This window comes from Carassius auratus, chromosome 28, assembly GCF_003368295.1.
Source record: "Carassius auratus strain Wakin chromosome 28, ASM336829v1, whole genome shotgun sequence".
Classification (NCBI taxonomy): domain Eukaryota; kingdom Metazoa; phylum Chordata; class Actinopteri; order Cypriniformes; family Cyprinidae; genus Carassius; species Carassius auratus.
In genome coordinates this window covers 13,677,433-13,705,219 of record NC_039270.1, presented here as the reverse complement: position 1 = coordinate 13,705,219, position 27,787 = coordinate 13,677,433, and the positions used below count along the sequence as shown (strand labels likewise).

Sequence of the window (27,787 nt, the reverse complement as noted above, 5' to 3'; positions counted from 1 at the left end):
CCCACCATCTATCACAATGAAAATCATTTTAAGCTAAGTGTCTTGTATAAGACATTTAACTCAATATGATACTGACTCATTATGTTATTATACCGCTATATTATTAGCATTAATTTGGTAGCTTTATGAGTACTTTAACCATACTGTATCACATTTACTACATGAATTTCCAAGGCATCTAAATCAAAACTGCAGAGAAACCTGTTGTATACGATCTCCTCTGTAATCTGATCGAGTTTATACTTTTTTTAACAAGTAAAAGCCCTTGTTGTGGTACACGTGTGTTTTTGTCATGCAAATTTTACTGATTTTAAAATCATGTTAAAATATGAGTGTCAAAATCTCTCAAATATCATTGTGTTGCACTGCAATGACTTTTTAACCGACCCTTGCAGATCATTGGGAGATACAGAGTAAAATCTGATATTTCCATGCATTTTATGTAAGTCCTATACTGTTATAAGTATCAGAATTTTATCTGTGTTAATATCATCAAATTGCATAAGTTTGCTTAGTCTGGGACTCTGAATAAAGTTTTTTCCCCTTCTGAAGTATGATAAACTCTTGCTATGAGCTATAAACTATACTAAAAAACAAACAAAACAAAAAACATGCAAAGTGTTTTTTAAAGTCTTTAAAATGTTTTGTCTAAAGATTTATTAAACTGTTAATTTACAAATACCTTACTATTATTTCAAATTGATGCCATGCTTCATTTACAAAGGTTTTTGACTAGCACTTTTTCACTTCAGAAATGCTGCAAAAAGCGATGTCCATTGGGAAAAAATAAAATAAAAACTGGCTCTGAATAGGTCAAGATTGAAAGTCTTCCAAAAGCACTTCACTCTAAAGCTCACAGAGTTGCGTCCAGCTCAAGGCGTGGGCTTCTGGTGATTTGGGTTGACATTTTTGACCACTGGATCAAGTCCCATCGATGAGAACATCCTCTCGAGCTCTGCTGACAGAGAACGGTCTCCCTGGCGACATGCAGGCTGATGGCGCTCTCTCTCTCTCTCTCTCTCTCTCTCTCTCCCTCTCTCTCTCCCTCCTTCACGCGGACCAGGCGCGTAAACGAAACCTGCGCGCAGGTCTCCGCTGAGCTGCATTTGATTTGAAAGTGCCTTGAGCGCTGATCGTGCTTTGAAAAGACTTCTTATTGACCGAGAACGCAACTGAATCAAGCACTTTTTTATCCAAGTAGCTTTTAGACTGATAGTATGAACCATCAGAAGTGATTTTAAGAGATACTTTTATTAGTTTCCCACCTGATGAAACTTGACTCAACAGGCGGTTGCAGAAAGTGAGTTGATGCCACAAGAGACTCGTCTGCCGTCAGCTCCAGTGCTCTGCGTCTCCGCTCAGGATGAACGGAACGTTTTTTAACCACACGGCGTTTACGCACGGCGTTCTGCTCAACCGCAGTCAAGAGCTGGCGGGGACACTAGTTGATTGCTGCACGGGGAACGGGAGCGAGGTGACCGCGAGCGACGGCGGCGGGTCTTTAGATCTCGCTCAGGACGAGCGCAAACTGTTCGTTACGCGCGTGGTGCAGATCGCGGTGCTGTGCGTTCTTTCCCTCACGGTGATGTTCGGCATCTTCTTTCTCGGTTGCAACCTCATGATCAAGTCCGAAAGTATGATCAACTTCCTGGTCAAGGACCGGAGACCATCCAAAGACGTGGAGGCGGTGATGATCGGACTGAGTTAGCCGCGGGTGTCACCTGGAGCCGTGCTGCGGGACCGAGTGACACCCAGCTGTCCTCAGACTGGGAGCCGCGGAGATATGCAACTTACATTTTCACTCCCTTTGGGTCATGAAATGAAAAGGCGACGTGGATGAACTGAAGCAAAGATGACAGATATACAGCTGCACGTTTACGAAATGAGAATGTATTTATTCATGTTTACGTAGCTTTTTGTATTTGGGGTCATTTTTGCTTGTGATTTTTTACAGTGAAGTGTTTACACGTTTTTACCTCAGAAAAAATTGAAATATCTATTTATTGCATTATGTTTGTTAAAAATTATACGCTACCTTACAAATTACGACCATGGTTTTATTGTAGTAAAAGTGTAGTAACCATGTTTTTTTTTATTGAATATCATTTATATAACCAAAGGTTTACTACAAATACCATGGTTAAACTATGGTAAGTGTAGCAAAACCTTGGATCATTTAGTGGTTACGCATGGTTTAACTATAGTAACCATGTTTTTTTGGTTTTTATTTGTAGTAAACCATGGTTAATTTTCGTATGGTTTAAGGTGGAGGGGTTGCGAAACGCAAATTGTAGCCTACTTTGGTGCAACTATTGGGATGGGGGTGGGGGTGGGATCAAGCCTTATTATTTGAGATATTCTGATTTCCTCAAACCCACTATCCTGGTCTGTAGACAATCACTTCCAAAAGCATGTTGTTTTGTGAAAGGTGACTTAAGCACTTGAATTGCAGGTGTTTTGAATTTGAAGATGTCAAAATGTATTTTTCTTCAAGTTGAACGTGTGGCCGAGAGCACGTGAGAGGGGAGATGTTCATCTGGTGGGACACTTGCACGTTTTGAATGACCCCTTCCCCGATCACACCGGCTGACGTCTCTCTCTCTGCATGCGCGGGGCTCGGTGTGTCAGGCACTTTCTACGTAAAGAACCTCAGTGCTGCATGGAGGGTTTTGTAAACTGTATTTACTTGAAAACTTGAAGTTGTGCAGCATGCTTTGAATAAAGTTGTTAAAACATTGCATTTGCACTTGTTTATTTATCCTTTATCCTTATTTTAAATACACAAAAAGGTTGCATGCATAGGCCTCTATATGCGTACATATTTCTGTCTTCAGGCATCACCTTCAGTAAGTTAATTTTTTTCCAGTGATGTACTCTTATGCCTGCATTTTCCTGTGGCTCAGTGGTAAGTTGCTTTGGATAAAAGCGTATGCTAAATGTAAATGCTTTGTCTATGGGAATCCTTTTTAATTACGAACTGAACACAGCATTACATTTTTTTTTTAGGATTTTACAAAATTAAAGTCTATTTAACTTAGAAGCATAGCATATATGCTATGTGTAACCGGTGAATCTGTTTGCATTACAAAATAATATAATTTATACATTAAATGAAAGCAAAATACCTTCACTTGAGTGAGCTGTGGAGTAGGATGCTACGGGTTATGTTTAGACAGAGTAAAAAGTAAGAATTATGTGGTGCCTAATTTTTCTTTTTGACTCTCTCTAAAGCAAGTAATAAGGCTTACTCACTCGGCTTTGATGAGAAAAAATGTTCTTTGATCATAACTTAAAATAATAAAATAAAATAATAGTAATAATTATGGTGCATGCTACAGCATATAACCATCTAAGCCAGACTTGCTGTTTCTTAACGCCTTTCACAAGCAATGTAAACAAGTCAAACTAAAGCCACTATATGAATATATTCAAATTGTAGTGTAGTGGTCATTTACACATTTCCAATTTAAAGAATATTCTTAATTGTTCTCTGATTAATTTTCATAAAGGGACACATAAGGATTGATATACAATGTTACACATTGTTAAACACAAAGCAATATCTACAACTGTTTAACAACAAAAGGTGAAGGATGGAAAACAGGAAGGGGAAATAAAAAAAAAAGGCATAGCATTATATTTCTGTAGAGGAGGTTTGAGTGTGGTCTCAGATTTCTGTCTCCTGCTCAGCTCTGAGATGTGATTTTTACTGCCCTCGTATCCTTTCCTCCATCTCCACTTCTTTTAATGGACTGTAAAAATTGAGATAAGTAGGGAGATGGAAAAAGAGCGATGGAAAGAAGGAGATTTGCTGGATGCTTATATAAAATAATTGGCCAAATTAAAAATTCAGGAGCATGCACATATCAATTAGTGCACAATTAGAAAACATTTGTATGATTCTTTCTTTATTATTATAGTTTTTTTTTTTTTTTTTTTTACTATTTTCTCTCTTAAATATATTTTTGTATTGCAGCTTTATTTTTAAACACAGTATACAGCTCTTTTACATATTTTATTAAACATGGCCATACTACACTTTTTTGTTTAATGCCTCCATTTACTGCTTAATTGTACAGATTATGAGCTAAAATCATGCAAGGACTTGATTTTAAATCTAATTTTCATCTGTAAAATGCAGAAAATGCTGTGAAGGAAATAAGCAAAGTGGAGGTGAAATGTTTGAAAAGTTTTTCTTCAACATGAACATGACCACTAGATGGTACCAAACACCTGGCTCAACTTTAATTTAAATATAAGATTAATAAATGGTTGAGTAAATAAAACAAACAAATTGAATACATAGGAAAAAATTAACTATAGGGTCTAAACCATAATAAATGCCCAACATTTAATAAGCTGTTGTACTAAACGTTGAGAGTCGTTTTGATGATTCTGTGTAAGGCAGCGACTTGTATGAAGACAGTGGAAGCCGTTAAATATAAGAACTGGTTGAATACCTATATCCTGCCTGTATCTGCGTGTGCACCTAAACTCGGAGCCCCAAGCTGTCATTCGGTGTTTATCTGTTGAGTCTTAACTTGCCCAAGGTTACATTTCCTTGCGTCTTAAAACATACTGCGTTTGCGAAATACTGAAACACATTAGGTCATCTGTCCTTACATGTCTCGGAATGGTAGTTTCCACTCCCAGTTTGTACATCCGAGAATCAGAGTGAGAACAGGGCTGCTGAGGCAGGAGGCCTGCTGTAGTTTGGATCTATTAAAATGGGACTGAATTTGATAGAAGTTTGGGCGACAGTTTTACTTCTAGTTTCCACAGCTGCGGGTAAGTTTGCCTTTTGTTATTGTTTGTTTAGTCAATGACTTAAAAATGATAAGAACGTTTTTTTTAATTTTTTTTTATTTCCTTCATCTGATTACTCTGACAATCAGATACTGATAGCTTGTTTCAACACACTTGAGAGGATGTGAAAATAGAACCTGTAAGATATTAGGTGGCCTTAAAGGGATAGTTCACCCAAAAATCTAAATTATGTCATAAATAACTTACCCTCATGTTGTTTCAAACCTGTAAGGCCTCAGTTTATCTTCTGAACACAGTTTAAGATATTTTAGATGTAGTCCAAGAGCTCTCAGTCCTTCCATTGAAGCTGTGTGTACGTTATACTGTCCATGTCCAGAAAGGTAAGAAAAACATCAAAGTAGTCCATGTGACATCAGAGGGTCGGTTAAAATTTTTTAAAGCATCAAAAATACATTTTGGTCCAAAAATAGCAAAAACTACGACTTTATTCAGCATTGTCTTCTCTTCCGAGTCTGTTGTGAGAGAGAGTTCAAAACAAAGCAGTTTGTGATATCCGGTTCGCGAACGAATCATTCGATGTAACCGGATCTTCTTGAACCATTTCACCAAATCGAACTGAATCGTTTTAAATGGTTCGCGTCTCCAATATGCATTAATCCACAAATGATTTAAGCTGTTAACTTTTTTAATGTGACTGATACTCCCTCTGAGTTCAACCAAACCAATATTCCGGTGTAATTCATTTACTCAAAAAGTACACTGACTGAACTGATGTGAAGAGAGAACTGAAGATGAACCAGATAACGAACAAAACATTGACTCGTTCACGAGTCAAGAACCGTTTCTGTGAGACGCATTCGATTCGAGAACCGAGGAGCTGATAATACTGCGCATGTGTGATTCAGCGTGAAGCAGACCGACACACAGAGCGTCTGAACTGATTCTTTTGGTGATTGATTCTGAACTGATTCTGTGCTAGTGTTATGAGCGCGGGTAAACCGAAGGCTTGAATCAAGGGCAATCATCGCCAATGACGCCATTACGTCGAGCGCAAAAGAACCGGTGAACCGTTTTCTTCAACCGGTTTATTGAATCGGACTGTCTGAAAGAACTACTGGTGATCCGAACACCGATGCAACCGGTTCTTGACTTGTGAACCAGTCAATGTTTTGTTCGTTATCTGGCTCGGCCTCGGTGTTCATCTTCCGTTCTCTCTTCACAGCAGTTCAGTCAGTGTACTGTTTGAGTAAATGAATTACTCCGGGATATTGGTTTGTTTGAACTCAGAGGGAGTGTCAGCCACAATAAAGAAGTTAACCGCTTAAGTCATTTAGCAGCAGAAGTGTTATGCAATACAATATGAACACAATAAGTACATTGTATTTATTAATATATTTTTTTAATGTACATACATAGTAATTAAAGCCATCTAATATAAGGTGTGTCTGAAATGTCTAGAGTAGAAAGAAACAGTGTCTGTTTGAATATAACAATGTCTTGTTATGTTTCTAGGCTCTAACATTTGCACTTCCAGAGGAGTGAGTAACTGTAAAGAATGTCTGTCGATACATCCGACCTGCGCCTGGTGCTCTCAGGAGGTAAAAAACGAAATCCCATTCATTTATATGACTAAACACCTGCACAGACAGACAAGTGGCTGCTTGAAATGATTGCAGACGATTGTTATCAATGTTTGCATGTTTATCTGTCAGATCTTTGGAAAGGGAGGCTCGAGTTTGTCCCGTTGCGATCTCAGAGACAGTCTCATCCAGTCTGGTTGTGGCGTGAAGTTCATTGAGTTTCCAGTTAGCAGCATGAGGATACTAGAGAACGTACCCCTGAGTGACAAGGCAGGGGGGTCAGATGACATCACTCAGATCCAACCACAAAAAATCCACCTGACCCTCAGGCCAGGTATGTTAGTACAACAAAACCAACCATTCAATTTCACAAACTGTATTTACCAGTGCAATCCAATTACACATTTCTCACATCACAGTTTAGGCATAAAATCTCTTTTCTTTTCTTTAATAAATTATTATTTTACTCTTTTTATTATTTTACCAAGACGATTCAAAGAAATTCACGGTCACTGTGAAGCAAGCAGCTGATTACCCAGTGGACCTGTACTACCTGATGGACATGACCAATACCATGAAGGACGACCTGCAGAAGCTTTATACACTGGGCAATGGTCTGGTCACAGCTTTACGGGGCGTCACCAGTAATCTGCGCATGGGATTTGGAGCTTTTGTAGACAAACCGCTCTCACCTTACATGTACATTTCCCCGGCAGAAGTCATCCAGAATCCTTGTTATAAGTAAGCCCTAATTCATTTCACATTAGAAAAGCACATGGCAAAGAGACTAAGTTTAGTGATTTCGGTCTCCCTGCTGTGTTCGGACTGCTGTAGGTTTCCTGAACCCTGCCCACCGCAATTCGGCTATCGTAACGTACTGTCTCTGACGGAGCAGGTAGAGCGCTTCACAGAGGAAGTGAAGAAACAGAAGGTGTCCAGAAACAGAGACGCCCCTGAAGGTGGATTTGATGCTATCATGCAAGCAGTAGTATGCAAGGTGACACAAAATACACAGATAAAGAGAAACCCACAACCAGTCTGAGTAAAGCTGTTCTGTTAATAGTCCCAAAGCCTGAAGCCTGAATTTTAAGCCCATTTTTTATGGGGAAAAAAACATCATACAGCATTAACCCTAGGATATTCCAGAGGGAATATTCGCCTTTTGGGCTGGTTGTCTTTACCTTTGTGTGTGACCTCCTTTTACCTTCTTCCAGGACAAAATTGGATGGAGGCCTGATGCATCTCATTTGCTGATCTTCACAAGTGATGACAGAAGTCATTTGGCTTTGGATGCCAGGCTGGCTGGAATCGTCCAGCCCCATGATGGAGAGTGCCACATCAACAACTACAATGAATATGACAAGTCCACTATACTGGTCAGCCGAACATATACTGGGCAAATCTCTCGCTCTTAAGCAGCACTGTGTGTTTTACAGCATTGCTAATAATAGGAAATGTTTCTGGAGGAGCAAATTAACATTAAGTTGCAATAATAGCTCACAAAATAATGCATACATGCAGCCTTGGTGAGCATTCTTTTAAAACATTAAAAAACAGAGAGAGAGAGAGAAAGAGATGGCAATTTGGCAATACGTTGATTTTTAAGTGTATTTGTAGGACTATCCTTCACTTGGTATGATCACGGACAAATTATCTGAGAATAACATCAACCTCATCTTTGCTGTAACCAATAATATGGTGGATCTTTATCGTGTGAGTTTCTATATTTTTGTCAAACGCATTATGTACAATGTGCACAAATGCATGTATGTTTATGGGGTGCTGTCATGTTTCCTGTATTGTCACAGAACTACAGCGAGCTGATTCCCGGCTCTGCGGTCGGAACGCTTTCCAGAGACTCTGGAAATGTTGTGCAACTCATTCTGGATGCATATGCGGTAAATCACTTGGCCAAGAATTAAAACAGCCTCTGAGTTGTGAGAACTTGTTAGTTAGGAGAAATGTCTTTTGTTTTTGTAGAAGATCAGATCTAAGGTTGAGCTGGAGCTGCTGGGTGTGCCAGATGAGTTATCTCTGTTCATAAACGCAACATGTCTGGGTGGAGAGCTCATTCCTGGCGTCAAATCCTGCGCTGGACTCAAAATTGGAGATACGGTCAGCACCTAGTGCATACACTAGAAAAATTGATTGATTGTTCAGTTCACTGTTGTGATATTGTGCTGAAAAGTAGAGCTTTTTAGATGAATTTAAATAAAACGTGTCTAAAATAAGAAAAAATAGTTTCATACACAATAAAAAAAGTATGTACTGCTTTATTAATTATACTTAACTCAGTTAAATTTCACAATTTATTACAAAGGAATGACAAATAACACATTGATTTCAACATTAAATGTATAAGTAGAAAGGTTGAAATAGTGTTTTCTTTGTAAAACATGCTCCAATAATCCCGGCTTTATTTACAGCTTTGAAAAATACATTACTTCAAATTAAAATATATGTGTTTTTTAAACAGACTAAATTAACGCAAGCACATTGCAATCTATACATATTTGATCAATTAAGGCATTCTCTGGGAATCCAAACGTTTTTCTTTCTGTTATATTACTCTTTCATAGGTTTCATTTAACATTGAGGCAAAGCTTTACGGCTGCCCCAAAGAGAAGAACCGGACCTTCATTGTGAAGCCAATAGGTTTTAAAGACACCCTTCAGGTGACTGTGGACTTTGCTTGTGAATGTAACTGTCAGCAGTCCTCCGTGCCCGCCAGCCCGTCCTGTCACCACGGTAACGGGACCCTGGAGTGCGGCGTGTGCCTGTGTGACCCGGGACGACTGGGCTCTCGATGTGAGTGCTCCGAGGGCGAATACAAACCCACCCAACAAGACAGCTGTAGCCCTGGCCCAGCAGCGCCGGTTTGTAATGGGCGCGGAGACTGTGTGTGCGGCCAGTGTGCCTGTCGCTCGACTAATTTCGGGAAGGTTTGGGGACCGTACTGTGAATGTGATGACTTCAGCTGCCTCCGTTCCAAAGGACAAATATGCTCAGGTAAGATAAGACGTGCCTTGACTCATTGTATACATTAGTACAGCAGATGTAGCATTGTGTGTTTGTGAGGATTACACACAGCTTTTTGTTCTTGCCTCATAATACGGACAGTGTTTCACCTTATTAGGCAATGAGATCCACAGCAGTCTGACTCCGATGTGCTTGATTTACGAGATGATCTTCAGCTTTACATGTCTGTGCACATCACCTGCTTGGCCTGAAGCCTGAGTCTGTGTGTTCACATCTTATTCTCTCTTCAGTTAAACAGCAAGTCCAATGTGTACAATTATATATTAGTTGGATAAGTGAGATTTCAGAAGTATATGGGATAGGTGTTGCTGTTGAACAGCCTTTGTGAAAATTGTTTTCTTACACAATATCTTGTGTAAGAGTTGGTAGGAGGGTGTTTAAACTACAAAAAGAATCAGAGTCAGCAAGTATATATCCCCTGGGTATAAATAACATAAAACACACACACACACACACACACACACACACACAGAAGTAGATAATCTGTTTAAAATCTTCTGGTTATATGCTGTATTCTGTGTGTTGAAATGAATGTGTTGGCGTGGGAAATCTTGATGTTGAATTCTTTGTTGGTTTAGTAACAAACATTAAGTGAGCATTACGTAACACCTTGTTGTATTTCATAAATTGTTTTTCATAATTTATCAGGACTGACACACAAGTATGTATTGTCATTTACTACTGCTGAACATTCTTTAAAGAAACAAATACTTTTAATAAGCATTGGACGGATGCATTAAATTGACAACAAGTAACAATAAAAACATTTTTTATATTTAAAAAATATTTCAAAGAAATGCTGTTTTTGAACATAATATTCATCACAGAATAATAAAAAAGTCATATTTTCCACAAATATTAAGCAGTATAACTGTTTTCAAACAAGGATCATGTGATACTCAAGATAGTAATGACTGCTTAAGAGGACTTTGCAGGCCTGAGACTCGAACCCACAACCTTGGGATTAGGAGTCACACTCTCTAACCAGGACACAACTTCCTCATATTATATGATGCAATTTCAAGTTTTCTTTTCTCTTTGGAGTGTTACAAGCTGATTGTGCATAGATTACATCCTTGAAGTTGTAAAGACTGAAGTCTCAAATCCAAAGAGATATTATTTTACTAGATGCTGTGTGTATCTAGGAGAAAGCAGAAGCACTTTACTTGTTTTTCGGAAAGTAGATCCATTTGGGAATCTTTAAGATTACTTACAACAGAACAGCAACACATTTTATGGACGACCGTTTCATGAAGCTTAGAGAGGAGTTCATTCTGACTTTGCTACGAAAATCTGGTGCTTCTGAATCAGCTACTGGAAGTATGTTTTGTTATTAGTTTAAGTATTTGCTATTGAATGTTCCAATGCGTTCTTGTGTGTATGTATGTGTGTGTGTGTGTGTGTGTGTGTGTGTGTGAGAGAGAGAGAGAGAGACACATTGTACCACAGTGGAGTCAGCTGTTTTAACTGTCTGTGGCTTGTGTACTACAAACACATAGGAGCTTATTAGTTAACACATTAGTTTGGCCAATCACAATGCACTGGGTCAGTTGGCCAATCAGAGCAGACTGCGCTTGTTTGAAGGAGGGACTTTGAAGAAAATGATGGGTTTGAGAGAGGCGGGTTATAGAGGACCTACAATAATGCACAGTATTAGAAAAATTATGTGTTTTTTGACCGTTAAAGCATGTCAACATATTCTGTTACACCAAATACACAAAATAATGATCTTTAAAAAAGCATCATATGACTCCTTTTAAATTCTGGTCACACAAAGCTATTGAATTAATGAAGTGGTCATGGGATATAGAAATATGGTATCTGTAGTAATTGTATTGCTAGAGCTGTGTGGTAGTTCTTCAAAAGTTCCTCCTTCTATGACATTTTTTAAATGATAATTTTGGCAGAGCTTCATGTTCACCATATTTTTCTATAGGCTATTCATTTGTTTGATGTCTCCGTCAGGTAATGGTGAGTGCAACTGTGGCACCTGCCAGTGTGTCTCTGGATGGTCCGGGGATAGCTGTGACTGCTCGACCCGCACAGACGGCTGCATGGGGAGCGGAGGAATGCTGTGTAGTGGCCGTGGCCACTGTGTGTGTGGCGTCTGTGAGTGCACACAGCCAGGAGCCTATGGGTCCACCTGTGAGAAGTGTCCCACCTGCCCAGATGCCTGCACCATCAAAAAGTGAGTGTGTGTTGGTCAGAGTGAAAATTATTTCAGATTTTAAAAGACCTGCAGAACCTGATAATACAAAAATATTTTTAGTAAGGAAACTATAATGTCATACGTTTTGATGATTTACAATGATATGCAAAATTTGCATTTTAGATTCATCTTTGTCTATGTCTGTTGCAAGAGAGAATAAGCATATTTAGGTGCTTCTTTATATCTTAACTTAATCTTATGTGTGTTTCTGCACAGGGAGTGTGTGGAGTGTAAACATTATAAGAGAGGGGATCTGTATGAGAAGAACTGCAATCACTTCTGCAGAGATGACATTGTGCCGGTGATTGAGCTCGGTAATCTCTACCTCCCACCAACCCATAATACATATCTCCCATCTGCAGTAGCCTATATAAAGCCTTTTTAGGGTACACAGGATCGTTTATATTTTAAAAGAGATCTCCTATGCTCACCAAGGCTGCATTTATTTGATCTAAAATACAGTAAAAACAGTAATGATCCAAACCTATTTATTCTGACTGATGTATTCCTGTGATGGCAAAGCTGAATGTTCAGCATCATTGCTCCAGACTTGAGTGTCACACGATCCTTCAGAAATCATTCTGATATGATGATTTTATTATTACCGCTGAAAACATGTTGTGATGAAAAGGATTATTTGATGTGTAGAAAGTTTAAAACATATAGAAAGTACTTTGGAATAGAATCTTTTGAAACATTCATGAATTTAATGTATCCTTGCAGGCTAAAGGTTGTTTTTTATTTTACATAAATCTTTGCATAAAACATGAATCCAACCACACACTTTTGGATGGAAGTGTATATTTGTAATCTACACAATCTGTACGTCTTCTAAATGCCGAATAATACATCTCCAGGCCACAGACACATCTTAAATCCAATCTACAGAATATAACTGCAGTATATTTACCAAAGGTTCATTTATTTGTGACTATAGTTCTTCATGCAGCATATTTTGTTCAGTAGCTGAATGAACCATCATCTGTTCTCTCCAGTCTTTCATGAGAAGAACTCGGTGAACTGTAGCTACAAGGATGAGGACGACTGCGTCCAGAACTTCCAGTATTATGAAGACGCCAGTGGAAAATCCTTCCTCTATCTTGTTAAAGAACCAGGTGAGAGGACAGATGGGGCAGAGAGAGACAACGTGTGACACGTAGCTGTCAAACATGGCTCATGCTGATAAACTCTCTGTGTCTGTGTGAGAGATGGGTAGATACTGTCTGTACTTCTGTCACAGTCACTAGATACTGAAGAGATCAATTCAAATGGAAACTGAATGTAGAGAATACGAACTTTTCTTTAAGAATGAATCTTTTGTCATTGCTGATTTATGTTCAGAGTGTCCTAAGGGTCCTGATGTGTTGGTGGTTGCTCTTTCGGTCGCCGCTGCGATCCTGCTGCTGGGACTGGCTACGCTCTTGGTGTGGAAGCTTCTCATCACCATTCACGACCATCGTGAATTTGCCAAATTTGAGGAGGAGAAAGCCAAGGCTAAGTGGGAAGCGGTAAGACCCACATTCAGACTACTTGTGAGGTGCCAAGCCAAACGCTTCCTGTTACAGTTTTTCTCAGTCACTTTGGTGCATTTCTCAAATCATCCTTAATATTTGCAAAAAAAGTATGTGCAGTTCTTAAAACAGTTCGTACAAACAGCACCACAAAATAGATTACCTGCAAAAGCCTGTAACTTACTCAAAATCTTTAGTTCATATCTCAAAAGTAAGTATTTATGACAATGAACATATCAGTGCCATCAGAATGACAAGTCCTTGTGTCATTATTCACAAACAAGACTTATTCATGCTTAAATATGTTGTCAATATAGCTGCTAGTATTACCTGATATAAACTATGACAACAGTTTGGGTGACAGTTACTGTATTGAACAGTATGCCATATGTTTATGTATGCCATATATCCATTTCAAAAGTACACATTTACACATTACTGTATGTGTGATATTGATTGAAAGAGGCTGAATAGAATTCCCAGTTACATTTATCAGACACTTTTATCCAAAGTGAATTACTGTGCATTCAGGCTATACATTTGAACAGTATGTGTGGTCCCAGGGGATTGAACCCACAGCCTTTTGCACTGCTAACACAATGCTCTACCACAGAGCCACAGGAACTGTTACACATTTACAGTTTTTCTCAGCCGCTTTGGTATATTTCTCGAATCATTCTTGAGATTTGCAAAACAGTGAGTGCATTTCTCAAAACAACTCGTACAAATAGCAAAATACAATGAATTACCAGCAAAAGCCAGTCTCTTGCTCAAAATCCTTAGTTCATCTCTCAAAAATAAATATCTGTGTCAATGAGCATGTCAGTGCCATCAGAATGACAAGTCCTTGTGTCATAGTTTATGGATAAGACAGTCAAATTGCACCAAAATGCACCAAAGTGACTAAGAAACACAGTATCATTTAAAAGGATAGTTCATCTAAAAAATAAAATGTGATGTTTATCTGCTTACCTCCAGGGCATCCAAGATGTAGGTGACTTTGTTTCTTCTGTAGAACACAAACAAAGATGTTTTACTCAAACTGTTGCAATCTGTGAGTCTTATAATTCCAGTGGATGGGAATCATGTCTTTGAGAGTCATAAAACATACACAAACAAAACCAAATTAAACACTGCGGCTCGTGATGATACATTGATGTGTAAAGACACAAATCACTCGGTTTGTGCAAGAAACTGAACAGTATTTGTATTGTTTTCAACCTCTGATTTTCACCGCAATGTCTGAACTGCCCAGATCGTGTTCGCGTCTTCTTACAGTTTTTCTCAGTCACTTTGGTACATTTCTCAGATCAGAATTGACATTCTCAAAACTACCTGTTCAATTCTCACATCATCGTGTCACTTGTGCACATCAAAAAAGCAGTTTCTCATTTCTTTGAACAAGTTGCAAATGTTTTGGTACATCCATGCAAATGATTTTGTACAATTCTCTGTTGTTTCCTACATTATCAGTTGCTAATGTCATGTTGCTCAAAGTGTATTATATAGTTTTCTGTGCAATAGTCTTACCCCTCAAAACATCTAGTCTTTAGTTCATCGTATAAGTCATTAAATGCAAAATGGTTAATCTAGTTGTCATAAACTGCCAAGCAAACTTTTTTTTCCTTTTTTTTTTTTTTTACACATTATTATTAGACTTTTTGTCAATTTGGCATGAATTGTGCAAGTGAATATTTAGTAATGAAGATAATGTAGATGATAAACCAATGATAAACCATTTCTCTGAAATAGCTTACGTAAAGGTTCATCTCATCAGTCTTCAGTTAGAAAGTTAGAAAGAGTTACACATTCTGACAATTGACTTATTTTCATCTTTGTGCCCATATTTATTTTTCCTTCTCTATATCACAATGACATTGAAAGGTTTTTTGTTTGGGCCAGACCACTAGTAAAAGTGTAACTGGGAATTCAATCCAGTCTCTTTCAGTCAATATCCCACATATAGCAATGTGTAACTGTGTACTTTTGAAATTATTATATGGCATGCATAAGCATATGGCATACTGTTCAATACAGTAACTGTCATCCAAAATGTTGCTATAGTTTACATCAGAACATCCCTCCAGAGTACACTGGTATATTGACAACATGACTAAGCAATTTGACTGTCTTATCCATAAACTATAACACAAGGACTTGTCATTCTGATGGCACTGACATGCTCATTGACACAGATATTTATTTTTGAGAGATGAACTAAGGATTTTGAGTAAGAGATTGGCTTTTGCTGGTAATCCATGGTGTTTTGCTATTTGTACAAATTGTTTTGAGAAATGCACTCACTGTTTTGCAAATTGTGAGTTTGATTCGATGTACCAAAGCGACTGAGAAAAACTGTAAGTAAAAAATCTTTGAAGAAACAAAGTCACCTACATCTTGGATGCGCTAGGGGCAAGCAGATAAACATTTAAAATGTTAATTTTTGGGTAAACTATGCCTTTAACGAAATCTTGACACCAAGTGATCAAAGCGGGAATTACAGATGTGCTAATGCTCTTATTACTATTAGTATGAGCTTTGCAGCACTAGTCATTACTGAAAATCTCTCTCATCTTTTAGGCTAATAATCCGCTCTACAAAGGAGCCACCAGCACCTTCCAAAACGTAGCATATCGTGGCAGTTAAGAGTGACACCACCTCTGCTTCTGTCAGGCACAACTACTGATCATCCCAACAGCACACGGCTCAGCCAATCACAGCTGGCTTCACCAGAACCACAACTGTGGTGACTAATGAACCGAATGTACCGGAAACATGAAAAATCTGATCCTAAACTTTTAGAAGTGACAATTCTAGTTAGAGTGTAAACATGTTCAGTGACACTCAGTTACAATTTACTAAAACTAATTTTAAGTAAAAATTTCCACTTATAGCACTGTTAGTTTTACATTTTCATTTTCCTAATGATAGAACTATTTAACAACAACAACAACAAAAGTAAAAAAAAATATTTTATTCATTCTGAAACTTGACAAGGCTGTTGTGGGACTGGTGGGACTTTAAAACTGTTCTCTTCTTACTGTACATTCCTTTGCACGGCTGGTATTCATTTGCTGCAATTTAAAATATTTTGAAACGTGCATTTCCTGTGTTATCATTTTATTTAAAGTCATGTGTGTAACTTTTTCTAGTGTTAAAATCTTTCTTGTATCCGCTCATTAATATACAGAGACAAAAATGTCATATAACTCACTGTGGCTAAAACATTCCTCTACTTGGCTAAGCATCCCAAAGTTTGGATGGCCAACGGGAAACCCTTCTGAAAACAGTCATTATTATTGCTATTCCATTGAAATAGAACCCTTGAAATAAATCTGATGTTTACAATTCTACAGTAATTTTCTGAAAGTCAAAGTGTCTTATTTAAAGAATGATTTCTGTTTGATTCAGACTAGTTTTTAGAGCAATTAAAGTGCTAACTTGTTGACCTGTGTAGAGTGTGTTGTGTTGAAATACTTTTATATGATCATAAGGGGTGTGGCCAGTTAAAAAAAAAAAAAAAAGTTCTGCAACAACATTTTTAAAGAATAGGACTTCTTTTCTAGTTTCTGTTCTCTGTCTAATGTAAAAAGCGATATACCACTACCGTTAAATAAATTCCTACAAATCATATAATTAACTTTCCCAATGACAATTTTTTAATAAATCCCATGTCTTCTGGAATGCATACAACTCATCATATATAATTTCTCCCTGCAGAAATAGTGACAGCTTCTACTTCCAGTTTGTTTATCTGTCTAACTTTTGCACTTGCCAGAAGATTGAGTGACTGTGAAGGTTGTCTGTTGATCCATCTGACCTGTGCCTGGTCCTTTCAGGAGGTAATAAACACAGACAAACACACATGTAAGTGACTCACAGGAAATGTGCTTGTGTAAGACACTGCTGTGGTTGGATATCAAATTTGCTTCAGACACAAGGGTATTAATAAACTTACTTGTGTGTGTCTGTCAGATCTTCAGCCCATCCGCTTCTGACAAGCAAATGCAAGTCATGGTACACAGCTCTAACACACGCTGAAGACTTCAGGAGGAAGTTAGATTTGTTTCTCCATGCCTCTGATAGGTTAGTGTGAAGGAAGTACTGAAGCGGAGTCATAAATGTCTTGTCTGGAGTGTGGCTTGACCACATAATGGAATGCGATCATGGAAATAGATCAAATTATATTTAATTCTAAGCATTTAACACTAACTTAAATGTTACATGTAGTGCTATTACAAAATGTCTACACTATAATGACTGTTGCATCTGCATGGATGTAACAGCCATTATAATAGCCAACAACCATGAAGCCTAAATAATAATGTGTATATTTCAAACTACTCTTTGATCATTAAAAAGTCTCTTTGGAGTTTATAGAGGATCTTCTAAATGGGAGTAACCGTGTAAGAGGCAACAATAGCACACACTTAATCTGTGACTCATACAAACAGGTGGTGAGGAAAAGCATTTCAAAACTAAGACACAGATTACATCTCGTACAACTCAAACCAGCAACTCCTAATTACAAGGAAGCTGGTTTCTTCCAGAAACCACAACTGTTCCCACACCCAGCTGTTCATCTGTGAAGGTTTGGTCATAACTGGATGTCAAAACACCAATAAATCCTCTGCAGAGTCATCATAAAAACACAATAATCCAGAAGTAATCCACAAGACTCCGTGTCCACCAGTTAATGTCTTGTGAAGTGAAAAAACTGCCCTGTTGGAAAAAAACAAAATGAAAACAGTATATGCTGGTTAGGTATGTTCTTTTTTTAGCTGGTCTTAGTTGGTCCTGAGCAGGAGATTGCTGATTAGGACCAGCACATGACCATCTTAAACCAGCTCAAACCAGCTAGCATGCTTCAAAACATACCACCATATGCTGTTTTTTTTTTCTTCAACAGGGTGCATGTTTATGAGAGTCCTCCCAAATATTGGTTTCTCCAGTGAAAAAGTTGTGTCATCTAAATCAGAAAAGAGATATGCACAGATCAAGCACTGTTTACAGGCGAAAACAGTCCAGAACAGTGTCTGTGGATTTTGATGTGAGAGTCGCAACTGAAGATGGACATTTTCCCTGGAGGAAGCGTTATTATTTTGTGGATTTAAATTGTGACCAGAAGCGATGGTTGAAAATTGAATCCAATAATGATGAAATTGTCTTACAGACATGCAACTTTTTGTTGCACAAGATATTAACAGACGGATTGCAGTGGTGTGGATTATTTGTGAATTATTGTTTTGTTTTTATTAACTGTTTGCACTCTCATTCTGATGGCACCCATTGTCAGACACAGACGAGGACACAGAGGATTCAGTGATAAGGTAGTTTAATGTGAATCAGAGGTTTCAGACACAGGTGAATCTTGACACGTGGATAGAACGGTGACAACACAACTTCCCTTATGGTGAACGGTGATCCAGATGGTGCTCAGATGAAGACGATGGGGACAGGAAGACTAACAAGGATGAAGAGGGTTCAAGAGTTCAGGTAGGTTTAACAATGGCGTTCAGGCAAGTGAGGAGATCGGTGCAAGACCAGATGATGAGTGATGGTGACTGATGGCTTTATATGTGGTTCTGGTGATGATGCACAGGAGTTCAGAATTCGGGTGATTGGGGACGAGTGGGTGTGGCGTAAGTGTCCGATTCCGGGAGTGTAGAAGGTGTGGCTGTGACACCCATTCACTGCAGAGGATCCATTGCTGTGCGAGTATTTTTTTTTTCTTTTTTTGGTGTAATAATCCTACAGGCCTTTACTTTAAAGGCTATCAAAGTTATATGCATTTGTTAAATTTGAGAAAAACTAAATAAAAAACAGACATGTTTTAGAACATAAGCAACTTACATATTACACACATTAACTTTATAATAAAGAGGAAGTATATACAGATACCCTAAATGTTTTTAGTGATAATCCTTTCCCTACATTGTAAAAGAGTCATATGAGAGGAATGAAGTGGGTGAGAGAGAAGCTAGTGGTGCGACATAAAGTTGTCAGATATTATTCACTGCTCATAATCCCTCATAATCCCTATATACATCCCAACCTGTCATTCCTGGTCTATTTTTTGTCCTAAGGGTCCCGATGTCACAGTGGTCTCTCTATTACTGGTGCTGTCCTGTTGCTGGGGCTGCTTTCACTCATGTGGAAACAGTTCACGACTGCTGTGAATGTGAAGTGGAGACTGTCATATCCCAGTCAGGCACAGATAATGATCGTATCAACTGCATTCCATGTCTCCATCAATCACAAGTGGGTTCATTAATGCGAAGTGTCAAAGCCCATAGAGCAAAGATTTTTAAATAAAAGATTGTTTTAATTGGAATGCTCGGCTTGGCATGAATATGAGGAATGACCGCCTTGTAATACATGAAGTGTCAGCATGAAGTACAAAGCAAAACAAAAAATGTAAAAATGTTATTGCTTGCAGGCTTAGTTTGACATATTCTTGCATATAGACTGCAGCAGCCTCTGAAACTTTTGTTGCCATAGATACAAGACATGCACTTACTGCTGGAGTTTGGCTGAACTCTTCTGGAACTGTTGTTTCCATGGCAGCCCTTGCACTAGAAGTTCTTCTCTGGTTCTGTGGAGCTGTCACTGATCTATATATGTTCTCTATTATAGATCAGTGGGTGCTCTCCTAAAATATATTAGTAGCTCTGTTGGATATACATATATATATAAAATCAAAATAACCCAACAACAATATGATCTAAAAATTATTTGGAATGCACAATGAAAAAAAATTAGAAAAATCTTAAAATGTTATATACGTGTTATATATTTCACTGTGCATTCCAATTAATTTAGATCATATTACTGTTGGGTTATTTTGATTACATTAAAAATTTATTTAAAAATACAACTAACTAACACAATAAAACACAATAAAACCATGAAAACAATAAAAGAAAAAAAAAAGAAAACAACAATAAACAAATAAACTCTTAATATAACTATGTAGAGAGAGAAATATAAAAAGAGCGAGATCAGCATTTGCTATCTTAATGTTTTCTGTGAATAATAACCATGAGTAGGGGCGTAGCCATCTTTTCAGAAGTGAGGGGGACAGAAATTATATATATATATATATATATATATATATATATATATATATATATATATATATATATATATATATATATATATATATATATATATATATAACATAAACATTTCTGTAATCTATATAGCCTACCAATCAACAGTTTTTGAACTGTAAGATATTTTGTTTTTAAAGAAGTCTCTTCTGCTCACCAAGCCTGCATTTATTTGATCCAAAGTACAGCAAAAACAGTAATATTGTGAAATATTTTTATATTTAAAATAACTTTTTTTCCCTATTTGAATATATTTTAAAATGTAATTTATTAGTGTGATCAAAGCTGTATTTTCAGCATTTTTACTCCAGTCTTCAGTGTCACATTCTACAGAAATCATTCTAATATGCTGATTTGCTGATTATCAGTATTTAAAACATGAGTTTTTTTCTGTATTCTTTGATTAATATAAGGATCCAAAGAACAACATTTATGTGAAATTAAATTAAATTAAATTTATGCATTTAGCAGACGCTTTTATCCAAAGCGACTTACAGTGCATTCAGGCTGAAATAAAAAGCTTTTGCAACATAATACACTATATCATTCAAAAGCTTAGAATCAATATAATTTTTGTTTTTTGGAAAATAAATTAAAGAAATGAACACTTATATTTAGCAAGGACTCTTTTGTGGGTTCGAGTCTCAGGCCAGCAACACCACTGCTCCCCGGGCACCGCAGCATAAATGATGCCCACTGCTCCAGGTGTGTGTTCACAGCTGTGTGCACTTCGGATGGGTTGAATGTAGAGCACAAATTCTGAGTATGGATCACCATACTTGGCTGAATGTCACTTCACTTTGAATTGATCAAAAGTGATGATAAAGTAATAATTTTTCAAAAGATTTCTATTTCAAAATAAATGTTGTTCTTCTGAACTTTCTATTGATCAAAGAAACCTGAAAAAAAATCTCCTCTGCTGGTTTCAACATTATCATAATGTTTTTTTTTTTTGTTTTTTTTTGAGAAGCAAATCAGAATATCAGAATTATTTCTGAAGGATCGTGTGACTGGAGTAATGATGCTTAAAATTCAGCTTTGAAATCTTAATAAATTACATTTTGATATATATCCAAATAGAAAACAGTTAATTTAAATAGGTTACAAAAAATATTTCACAATTATTCTGTTTTGCTTTACTTTGGATCAAATAAATGCAGGCTTGGTGAACAGAAGAGACTTATTTAAAAAATATTAACAAGCTTACGGTTCAAAAACTCTTGACTGGTAGTGGATACTATAGGCAACTTAACTTTTTATCTAATTAATTGGCTTAGAAATCTATAAATGCTGGACAATAACAAATAATACTGATTTGTTTATATACTACAAACATTTTTTTTATCACATAATAAGGCAGAATAGTTTATATTCTGTAATAAAAGTACTAAATTGGTCATACTTTATTTATCACCTGCTGGAGATTAGCAATCGTATTTTTAATGTCTTCGTGTTTGCAAAAGTTTCTGGCCTTTTTTTCTGTGTAAAAATTGTTTTCATACAGGGATAGCTGGACGCTTTTGCCCATATTAGGATCTTCCTGAAATGACTTTCTTCGCGAGAGCGCCCTCCGGCTTCGAGTATGAATGAAATGCACACTACAGGAGTGTTTGCGCTCTGTGATGTCCATCTCACTGTATTCTGGGTCCTAATTAAATATCAAATTATATGCAGACTATCCCGTCTCTTTGAGTTTAAATCTATATTTATTCATACCAGCTCTTGAAAACCTCTATGAGAACAAACTTGACCGAAAAAGTGCGGGGGACGAGTTTCCATGATATTAAAAGTGGGGGGGCATGTCCCCCGCGTCCCCCGCGTAATCTACGCCCCTGACCATGAGGGTCTGTACAAGCCATAATTCATTCTGGCACTCTCACACTACTTGTTTAAGCAGGAAGTCACTCTCAGACAAGGAAATACATGTGTAAAATTTGATTTCTATAAATAAATAAATACATAAATAAATAAATAAATGAGCGCTCTGGCAACGGTGTGAAACTATCTGAGAGTGGTCGATAGGTGGCGATATTTCCTGTCTCCAGCTGAACTGGGCGGAGACACCGACACTGAACCACCATGTGCATCCGGTTCGCCTGACCATGGCGGCTCCTGCTGTTACTGCTGGACTCTCCTCCGCAGAAAACATGCCAGAAGCAGCTGCTGAAACCACGGAAATTCCCGCCGAGGCACAGAAACGACCGCAGTTCGGCACTCGCTTCCTCACAGACCCGCGTCAGGTGTTTCAGCACAACGCGTGGTGTGTTATCAGACTCTCTCTCACTCTCTCTCTTTTATTAGTAGTAGTAGTAGTATTCCTGGGCAACGATTAATCGCATCCAAGATAAACGTTTGTGTTTATGTAATGTGTGTGCTGTGTATCTTTATCATGTAAATGTACACACATGCCTGTGTGTGTATTTATATATACATAACAAATATACACAGTAAACACACACATTATGTACACTAATTATTAGTTAAATCACAGTGATCACAAACGAATAGAAATGGAAAACTAAAAACTCCAAAAAGCCTGTGGCATTTAAAATGATTATTTCGAGTGTATATGTATAGAGTGAGATAAAGCATTGATTAGCTGTAGCCTCTGTATGTGAGATATAACAGAACTGTGTGCAGCTAGGGTTAATCAACATGTAATGGTTAAGTTATGTGTGTGATTGTGTTCCTCCTCCTGAAGGGATAATGTGGAGTGGTCAGTTGAACAGGAGGAGGCTGCACAGAAGAAGGTGCAGGAAAACAGTCAGCCTCTCCCAGCTGAAAAACAAGGTTCACCCATCAACTGCCTACATTTGCTTTAGAATAAAAATGTTATTTAAAAATAAAACAGTAAAGATGTGTTAATGCAATATAAATAAATAGTTGTTATTGATGAAACTCTATATGCAGTGTTAGTTTCATATTATTAATGTACTATTACTATTTTAAGTTACCTTTTATTTTTATACTTTCACTATTATAATTTCATGTGCTTTTGGCATATTCTCTGTTTAGCTAGTTCAGAAGATCACCTACTTGCTTTCCTTTTTTTTGTGGGGGGAGCTAAATGTTTGCTTGTGTCTCCGTCAGAGGAGTTTGACAACAGGGCCAATGAGTACTGGAACGATTTCTACACCATTCACGAGAACCGCTTCTTCAAGGATCGCCACTGGCTGTTTACAGAGTTTCCTGAGCTGGCCCCTCAACACAAGCCTGCACGGGACGCCGAGGAGAACCTGTTAAATGGTGAAGATGTTCCCTCAACTCACACTGACACTGAATTCCCTGGAGCCTCTGCATCCTATCGCATCCTGGAGGTGATTTATTTGTTTATTTTTAAAGACGGTTTGTTCACCCAAAAATCCTGTCATATTATTTACTTGCCCTCATATTTCAATCTGGCATCAACCACAAAAGGAGATATTTTAGAAGAACGTGAAATACAATGAAAGTGAAAGGTGACCAGTGGCAGCTGTACTCACCATTCACTTTAATTAAATGGAAGAAGAGTAAGTAAAGGATGATGGTTTACATTTTTGGGTCAACTATTCTGTTATGAAAACCCCTTGGTGGAAATGAAAGTCTTGTCAGTGGCAATCCCCAGCCTCTGAATATACTCATTCTCTCATGTGTGTGTGTGTCTTTAGGTGGGCTGTGGAGTAGGCAATACAGTCTTTCCCATCTTAAAAACCAACAAGTGAGTCCAGCTATAAAGCACCCAGACCTGGCCGCAGTGTTTGCCACTCACATAGGTGAAATAACTTATTTATTTTTGTTTTACAGTGACCCAGGCCTCTTTGTTTACTGTTGTGATTTTTCCAGCACGGCTGTTGACCTCGTCAAAGTAAGTGACGGAAAGCTTCATTATCTTTTTAAATTCAGAAATCTGCGTTCTGCATTTATAGCTGATCTTTATGCATGTTTCGATTCTTCTTTTCTTGGCAGTCAAATCCTGAATATGACCCGTCCCGCTGCCATGCGTTCGTCCATGATATGAGTGATACGTCTGCAGGTTATCCAATACCAGACCACAGTCTGGATGTCATTGTCCTCATATTTGTGCTGTCCGCCCTGCATCCTCAGAAGTGAGTGTGAATGACACTGTGGCTGGGCAGCAAGCACGTAACCTTTATAAGAGTGCCTCTCAACTAAAAGGACTTTCCCAGTAACTCTTAAAATGATTAAATTTAGTTATACTAAAATAATCTTAATTAAAATTAAAAAAAAGAATAGTCAAACAGATAAACTGACATTTTTCGAAGTATTTTTATTTTAACCCAAACACCAGAAGCAGTGGTCGACCTAAATATGACACTTTCCAAATATCTACGTTTTTCTGTTTGGTTGATGTCTTTTATTATGACACAGTTCTGTCTAATAAAGATAAAAGTATGTCTAAATAATTACATAGAATGCTAAACAAAGGAATTAATGTATACAAAAAAGTATTGTAATGATTGCTTTTATATTATTAGTTATAGAAAGTAAAACATAATACTTTCTCGTTTACCATCAGCATTCAACAATTACGCATTAATTTAAACAGATCTTTGAATGTCTAATGAACGTTTAATTTCATAAACCTTGAAGACTTAGATGAATCTAGATGTAAGATTATCTTGAAGTGTGCATTTGTATCCTGTATGATTGTGTGTTCTCTGCGTGACGGTCAGTTTGTGCAAATTGAATCCAAAATTAGTGTCACCTTGACATTATATATATATATATATATATATATATATATATATATATATATATATATATATATATATATATATATATATATATATGTCAGTGTTTTCTTCCTTTATATATATATATATAAAAACATGTATTTATTTGTAAAAAAAATACTGTAATAGGCTTACAGAATCAAGTAGTTTTTATTTAAAGTATGTTTAACTTAACAGTGACTTGCTGCCACCTACTGGCGGTTTTAATTTCACATTCAAAATCTTTTATTATTTAAATCATTTCAAATATCAGTGTTAACATTTTATGTTTAATATATCAAAACATTATTTATGCATTTGTAATTGCAGGTTACATTCATTCATGTCCTTTATTAAACAGTGTGTAAATTGATCTAAATACCACTTCAGATGTAGCTTCTGTGTTTCCTCTGCATTGCAAAGATTCATTTTGTTGATACTTATTTCCTTGGCTTGATAACAGCCCAAATTTCTTGTCTTATTCTGATTTATTGATTTAATGTAAGAATTTCACTCAAAAGATAGTGGACACTTTTAGAAAAAAGGGCTTTATAAAGATTAAAATGTATAAAGCAGTTTAAACTTACTGGAAAGGATGAATTTCTATCAGTGTGAACTGACCACCACAAAGAATATGAAGAATATCAAAAACATTTGGAGATGGCTGTCTACGACAGTTCTTAAGATACCAGCATGATAACACACTCAGCAAAGCTTTGTCTTAATTATCGTTATCGATAAAATCTCAGAAATTATTGGGGTATTATTTTTTTGTCAATATTACACACCTCTAGTTAGGCGTTATATAATCTTGATTGGTCAGCCACAGCATTCCTTTGTTATTCTGTTCAGATATTTATGCTTAGTGACCATCAAGGCCCATTTACACACAGTAGCTATAAATGAAACTGTAAAGATAAAGATATTAGTATCCACATAGCAAATGATAAGGTTCTGTTTATTACAAGTAAAACCTGTAGTTTTGCCATCTAATGCTTTAAATGCTTGGCCTCTTTAAAGTCAGGTGGATTCTGATTGGCTCTGAGTGTTTTTATTGTTAATCAACTGCAGATTTTCTTCTTGAAAATGTTTAACTCCAGCAACTAATTCATGACTATTTATTAAAAATGTAAACATAGAAATGTAGGGTAATGTGTCTGCATGTTATTATCTGTTCTCTTGATGTTTGATCTGTTAACTTCTTACTCCGTCTCTTTCAGGATGCAGAACTCTATTGATAGATTAGCACGACTGCTGAAACCTGGAGGAGTCTTGTTATTGAGAGACTACGGCCGCTATGACATGGCACAGCTACGCTTCAAAAAAGGTAGGCTAGATGATACATCCATGTGAGAAGATCATTTTTCAAAAGAAAATCTGTAGGTCATGTCTGAATTGCAGTTGGTTATTTTGCATTGCGTATGAAACGCTTGAAAACACACAAAGTAAAAGTCTCTGTTTATATATTTTGCAGACCAAAATGTAAATATCGCATTTTTAATCGCGTAATTGATTTTTATCACGCCTAACTTTGGAGAAGTTTGTTTGTAAGATGGACCCAGAAAAAAATGACCAATTATTATCAAAAGTAGTTTAGGGCTGTTAAATGATTAATCGCGAGTAATCCCATTCAAAATAAAAGTTTGCGTACACGTATTTATTTAAATATACATTTTATATAACTATACAATTTTATATACATGCAAGTATATACATGCATGCATGTGTTCATATATACATAATAAATCTAAACGGTACACCCGCATATTTTGTGTGTGGGCACACTTTTATTTTGAATAATCATTTAACAGCCCTAAATTACAGTGGTGAAAAAGTCTAATAATCAGTCAAATTTTTATTCCTTAAATTTAAATGTATTAAAATGTTAGTTTTTATTGTATTGTTTATGTTTGTTTACTGTTTAATCTCTATCTGCCATGAAATAGCATGTGAAGTTGATATGGCAACAATCTTAAATACAACAAAACATAAATTGCTAGTTCTTTTCTTAATCAGGCAGGTGCTTGTCTGAAAATTTCTACGTTAGAGGGGATGGAACACGCGTCTACTTTTTCACACAAGGTAAATGTACATAAATTGTACATTTATGCAACAAAAAATTCTATTTGATGAATGCACTTTGGTTGGAATATATGTCATGAAAATTTTTTTATGAAATAATACTACAGTAAAAAGATGCCTCACATTAGGTTTTTTTGGTCTGAATTTTGTGATTTTCCTCCAGATGAGCTGCATGATCTGTTTTCCAATGCCGGCCTGGAGAAGGTGCAGAACATGGTGGACCGGCGCTTACAGGTGAACAGAGGAAAGCAGCTGACAATGTACAGAGTCTGGGTACAGTGCAAATATCGCAAGGTCCTGGCGCCCACTTAGACTCAAGACTGCTTATCTGGAGGGATCGAGAACATCTGGGTTGAACCATGACAATATTGTGATCTGGTTGTTTTAAAGATGATGGACAGGTTACAACAACATGGATGATTGCAGCGGACACATGTGATTGAATATGCTGAATGCCCTGACCTGTATGAGACGCAAGCTTATGCAGCATACTCGGGAATGTTGATGGAGTACAAGAGTTCCCATGATGCACCTGAGGATCTTTCTGTGTATCACACTGAGTGATGTTTTTAAGGACTTTTTTAAACATAAATAAACTACATGATGTATTAAAACAAAGCCTCTCTCAAGACTAGAAGTTTTTTTTCTCTATGTTTTGTCCTTTATTAGCTACAAAATTAATATATGGCTCTTTAATGAATTATTATTGTTAATTTTGGGATCACTAAATAAAACTTAATTTAAGCATGTATGGAAAAGCTGAAAATGTCAGTGA

At 36.9% G+C, this 27,787-nt stretch overlaps 3 protein-coding genes across 3 annotated transcripts; all 3 read left to right on the top strand.

Moving 5' to 3' along the window:
* Positions 1-1,051: 1,051 nt before the first annotated feature.
* rprml (reprimo-like) lies at positions 1,052-2,740 on the top strand. The gene has a single exon (XM_026207935.1). The coding sequence runs from the start codon at positions 1,364-1,366 to the stop codon at positions 1,706-1,708; it is 345 nt and encodes a 114-aa protein (XP_026063720.1). The 5' UTR covers positions 1,052-1,363; the 3' UTR covers positions 1,709-2,740.
* Positions 2,741-4,510: 1,770 nt separating this feature from the next.
* Positions 4,511-16,644, top strand: itgb3a (integrin beta 3a). Its single transcript, XM_026207934.1, has 15 exons — positions 4,511-4,788; positions 6,280-6,365; positions 6,480-6,681; positions 6,836-7,088; positions 7,182-7,344; positions 7,562-7,723; positions 7,965-8,060; positions 8,156-8,245; positions 8,328-8,462; positions 8,927-9,356; positions 11,352-11,574; positions 11,812-11,909; positions 12,591-12,710; positions 12,937-13,103; positions 15,687-16,644. The coding sequence occupies exons 1-15, from the start codon at positions 4,728-4,730 to the stop codon at positions 15,750-15,752; spliced, it is 2,352 nt and encodes a 783-aa protein (XP_026063719.1). The 5' UTR covers positions 4,511-4,727; the 3' UTR covers positions 15,753-16,644.
* A 5,640-nt stretch (positions 16,645-22,284) lies between these two features.
* Positions 22,285-27,639, top strand: mettl2a (methyltransferase 2A, methylcytidine). Its single transcript, XM_026207933.1, has 9 exons — positions 22,285-22,478; positions 22,920-23,008; positions 23,309-23,535; positions 23,866-23,915; positions 24,002-24,062; positions 24,164-24,303; positions 26,151-26,257; positions 26,947-27,012; positions 27,176-27,639. The coding sequence occupies exons 1-9, from the start codon at positions 22,321-22,323 to the stop codon at positions 27,322-27,324; spliced, it is 1,047 nt and encodes a 348-aa protein (XP_026063718.1). The 5' UTR covers positions 22,285-22,320; the 3' UTR covers positions 27,325-27,639.
* Positions 27,640-27,787: the final 148 nt, after the last annotated feature.

Excerpts from the sequence above, each read along its gene's own strand:
- rprml (XM_026207935.1), top strand. The coding sequence starts at position 1,364 with ATGAACGGAACGTTTTTTAACCACACGGCGTTTACGCACGGCGTTCTG.
- itgb3a (XM_026207934.1), top strand. The coding sequence starts at position 4,728 with ATGGGACTGAATTTGATAGAAGTTTGGGCGACAGTTTTACTTCTAGTT. Across the intron at positions 9,357-11,351 it reads CAAAGGACAAATATGCTCAG|GTAATGGTGAGTGCAACTGT; the intron begins GTAAGATAAGAC and ends TGTCTCCGTCAG. Across the intron at positions 11,910-12,590 it reads TGTGCCGGTGATTGAGCTCG|TCTTTCATGAGAAGAACTCG; the intron begins GTAATCTCTACC and ends TGTTCTCTCCAG.
- mettl2a (XM_026207933.1), top strand. The coding sequence starts at position 22,321 with ATGGCGGCTCCTGCTGTTACTGCTGGACTCTCCTCCGCAGAAAACATG. Across the intron at positions 23,536-23,865 it reads CATCCTATCGCATCCTGGAG|GTGGGCTGTGGAGTAGGCAA; the intron begins GTGATTTATTTG and ends GTGTGTCTTTAG. Across the intron at positions 23,916-24,001 it reads CCCATCTTAAAAACCAACAA|TGACCCAGGCCTCTTTGTTT; the intron begins GTGAGTCCAGCT and ends TTTGTTTTACAG.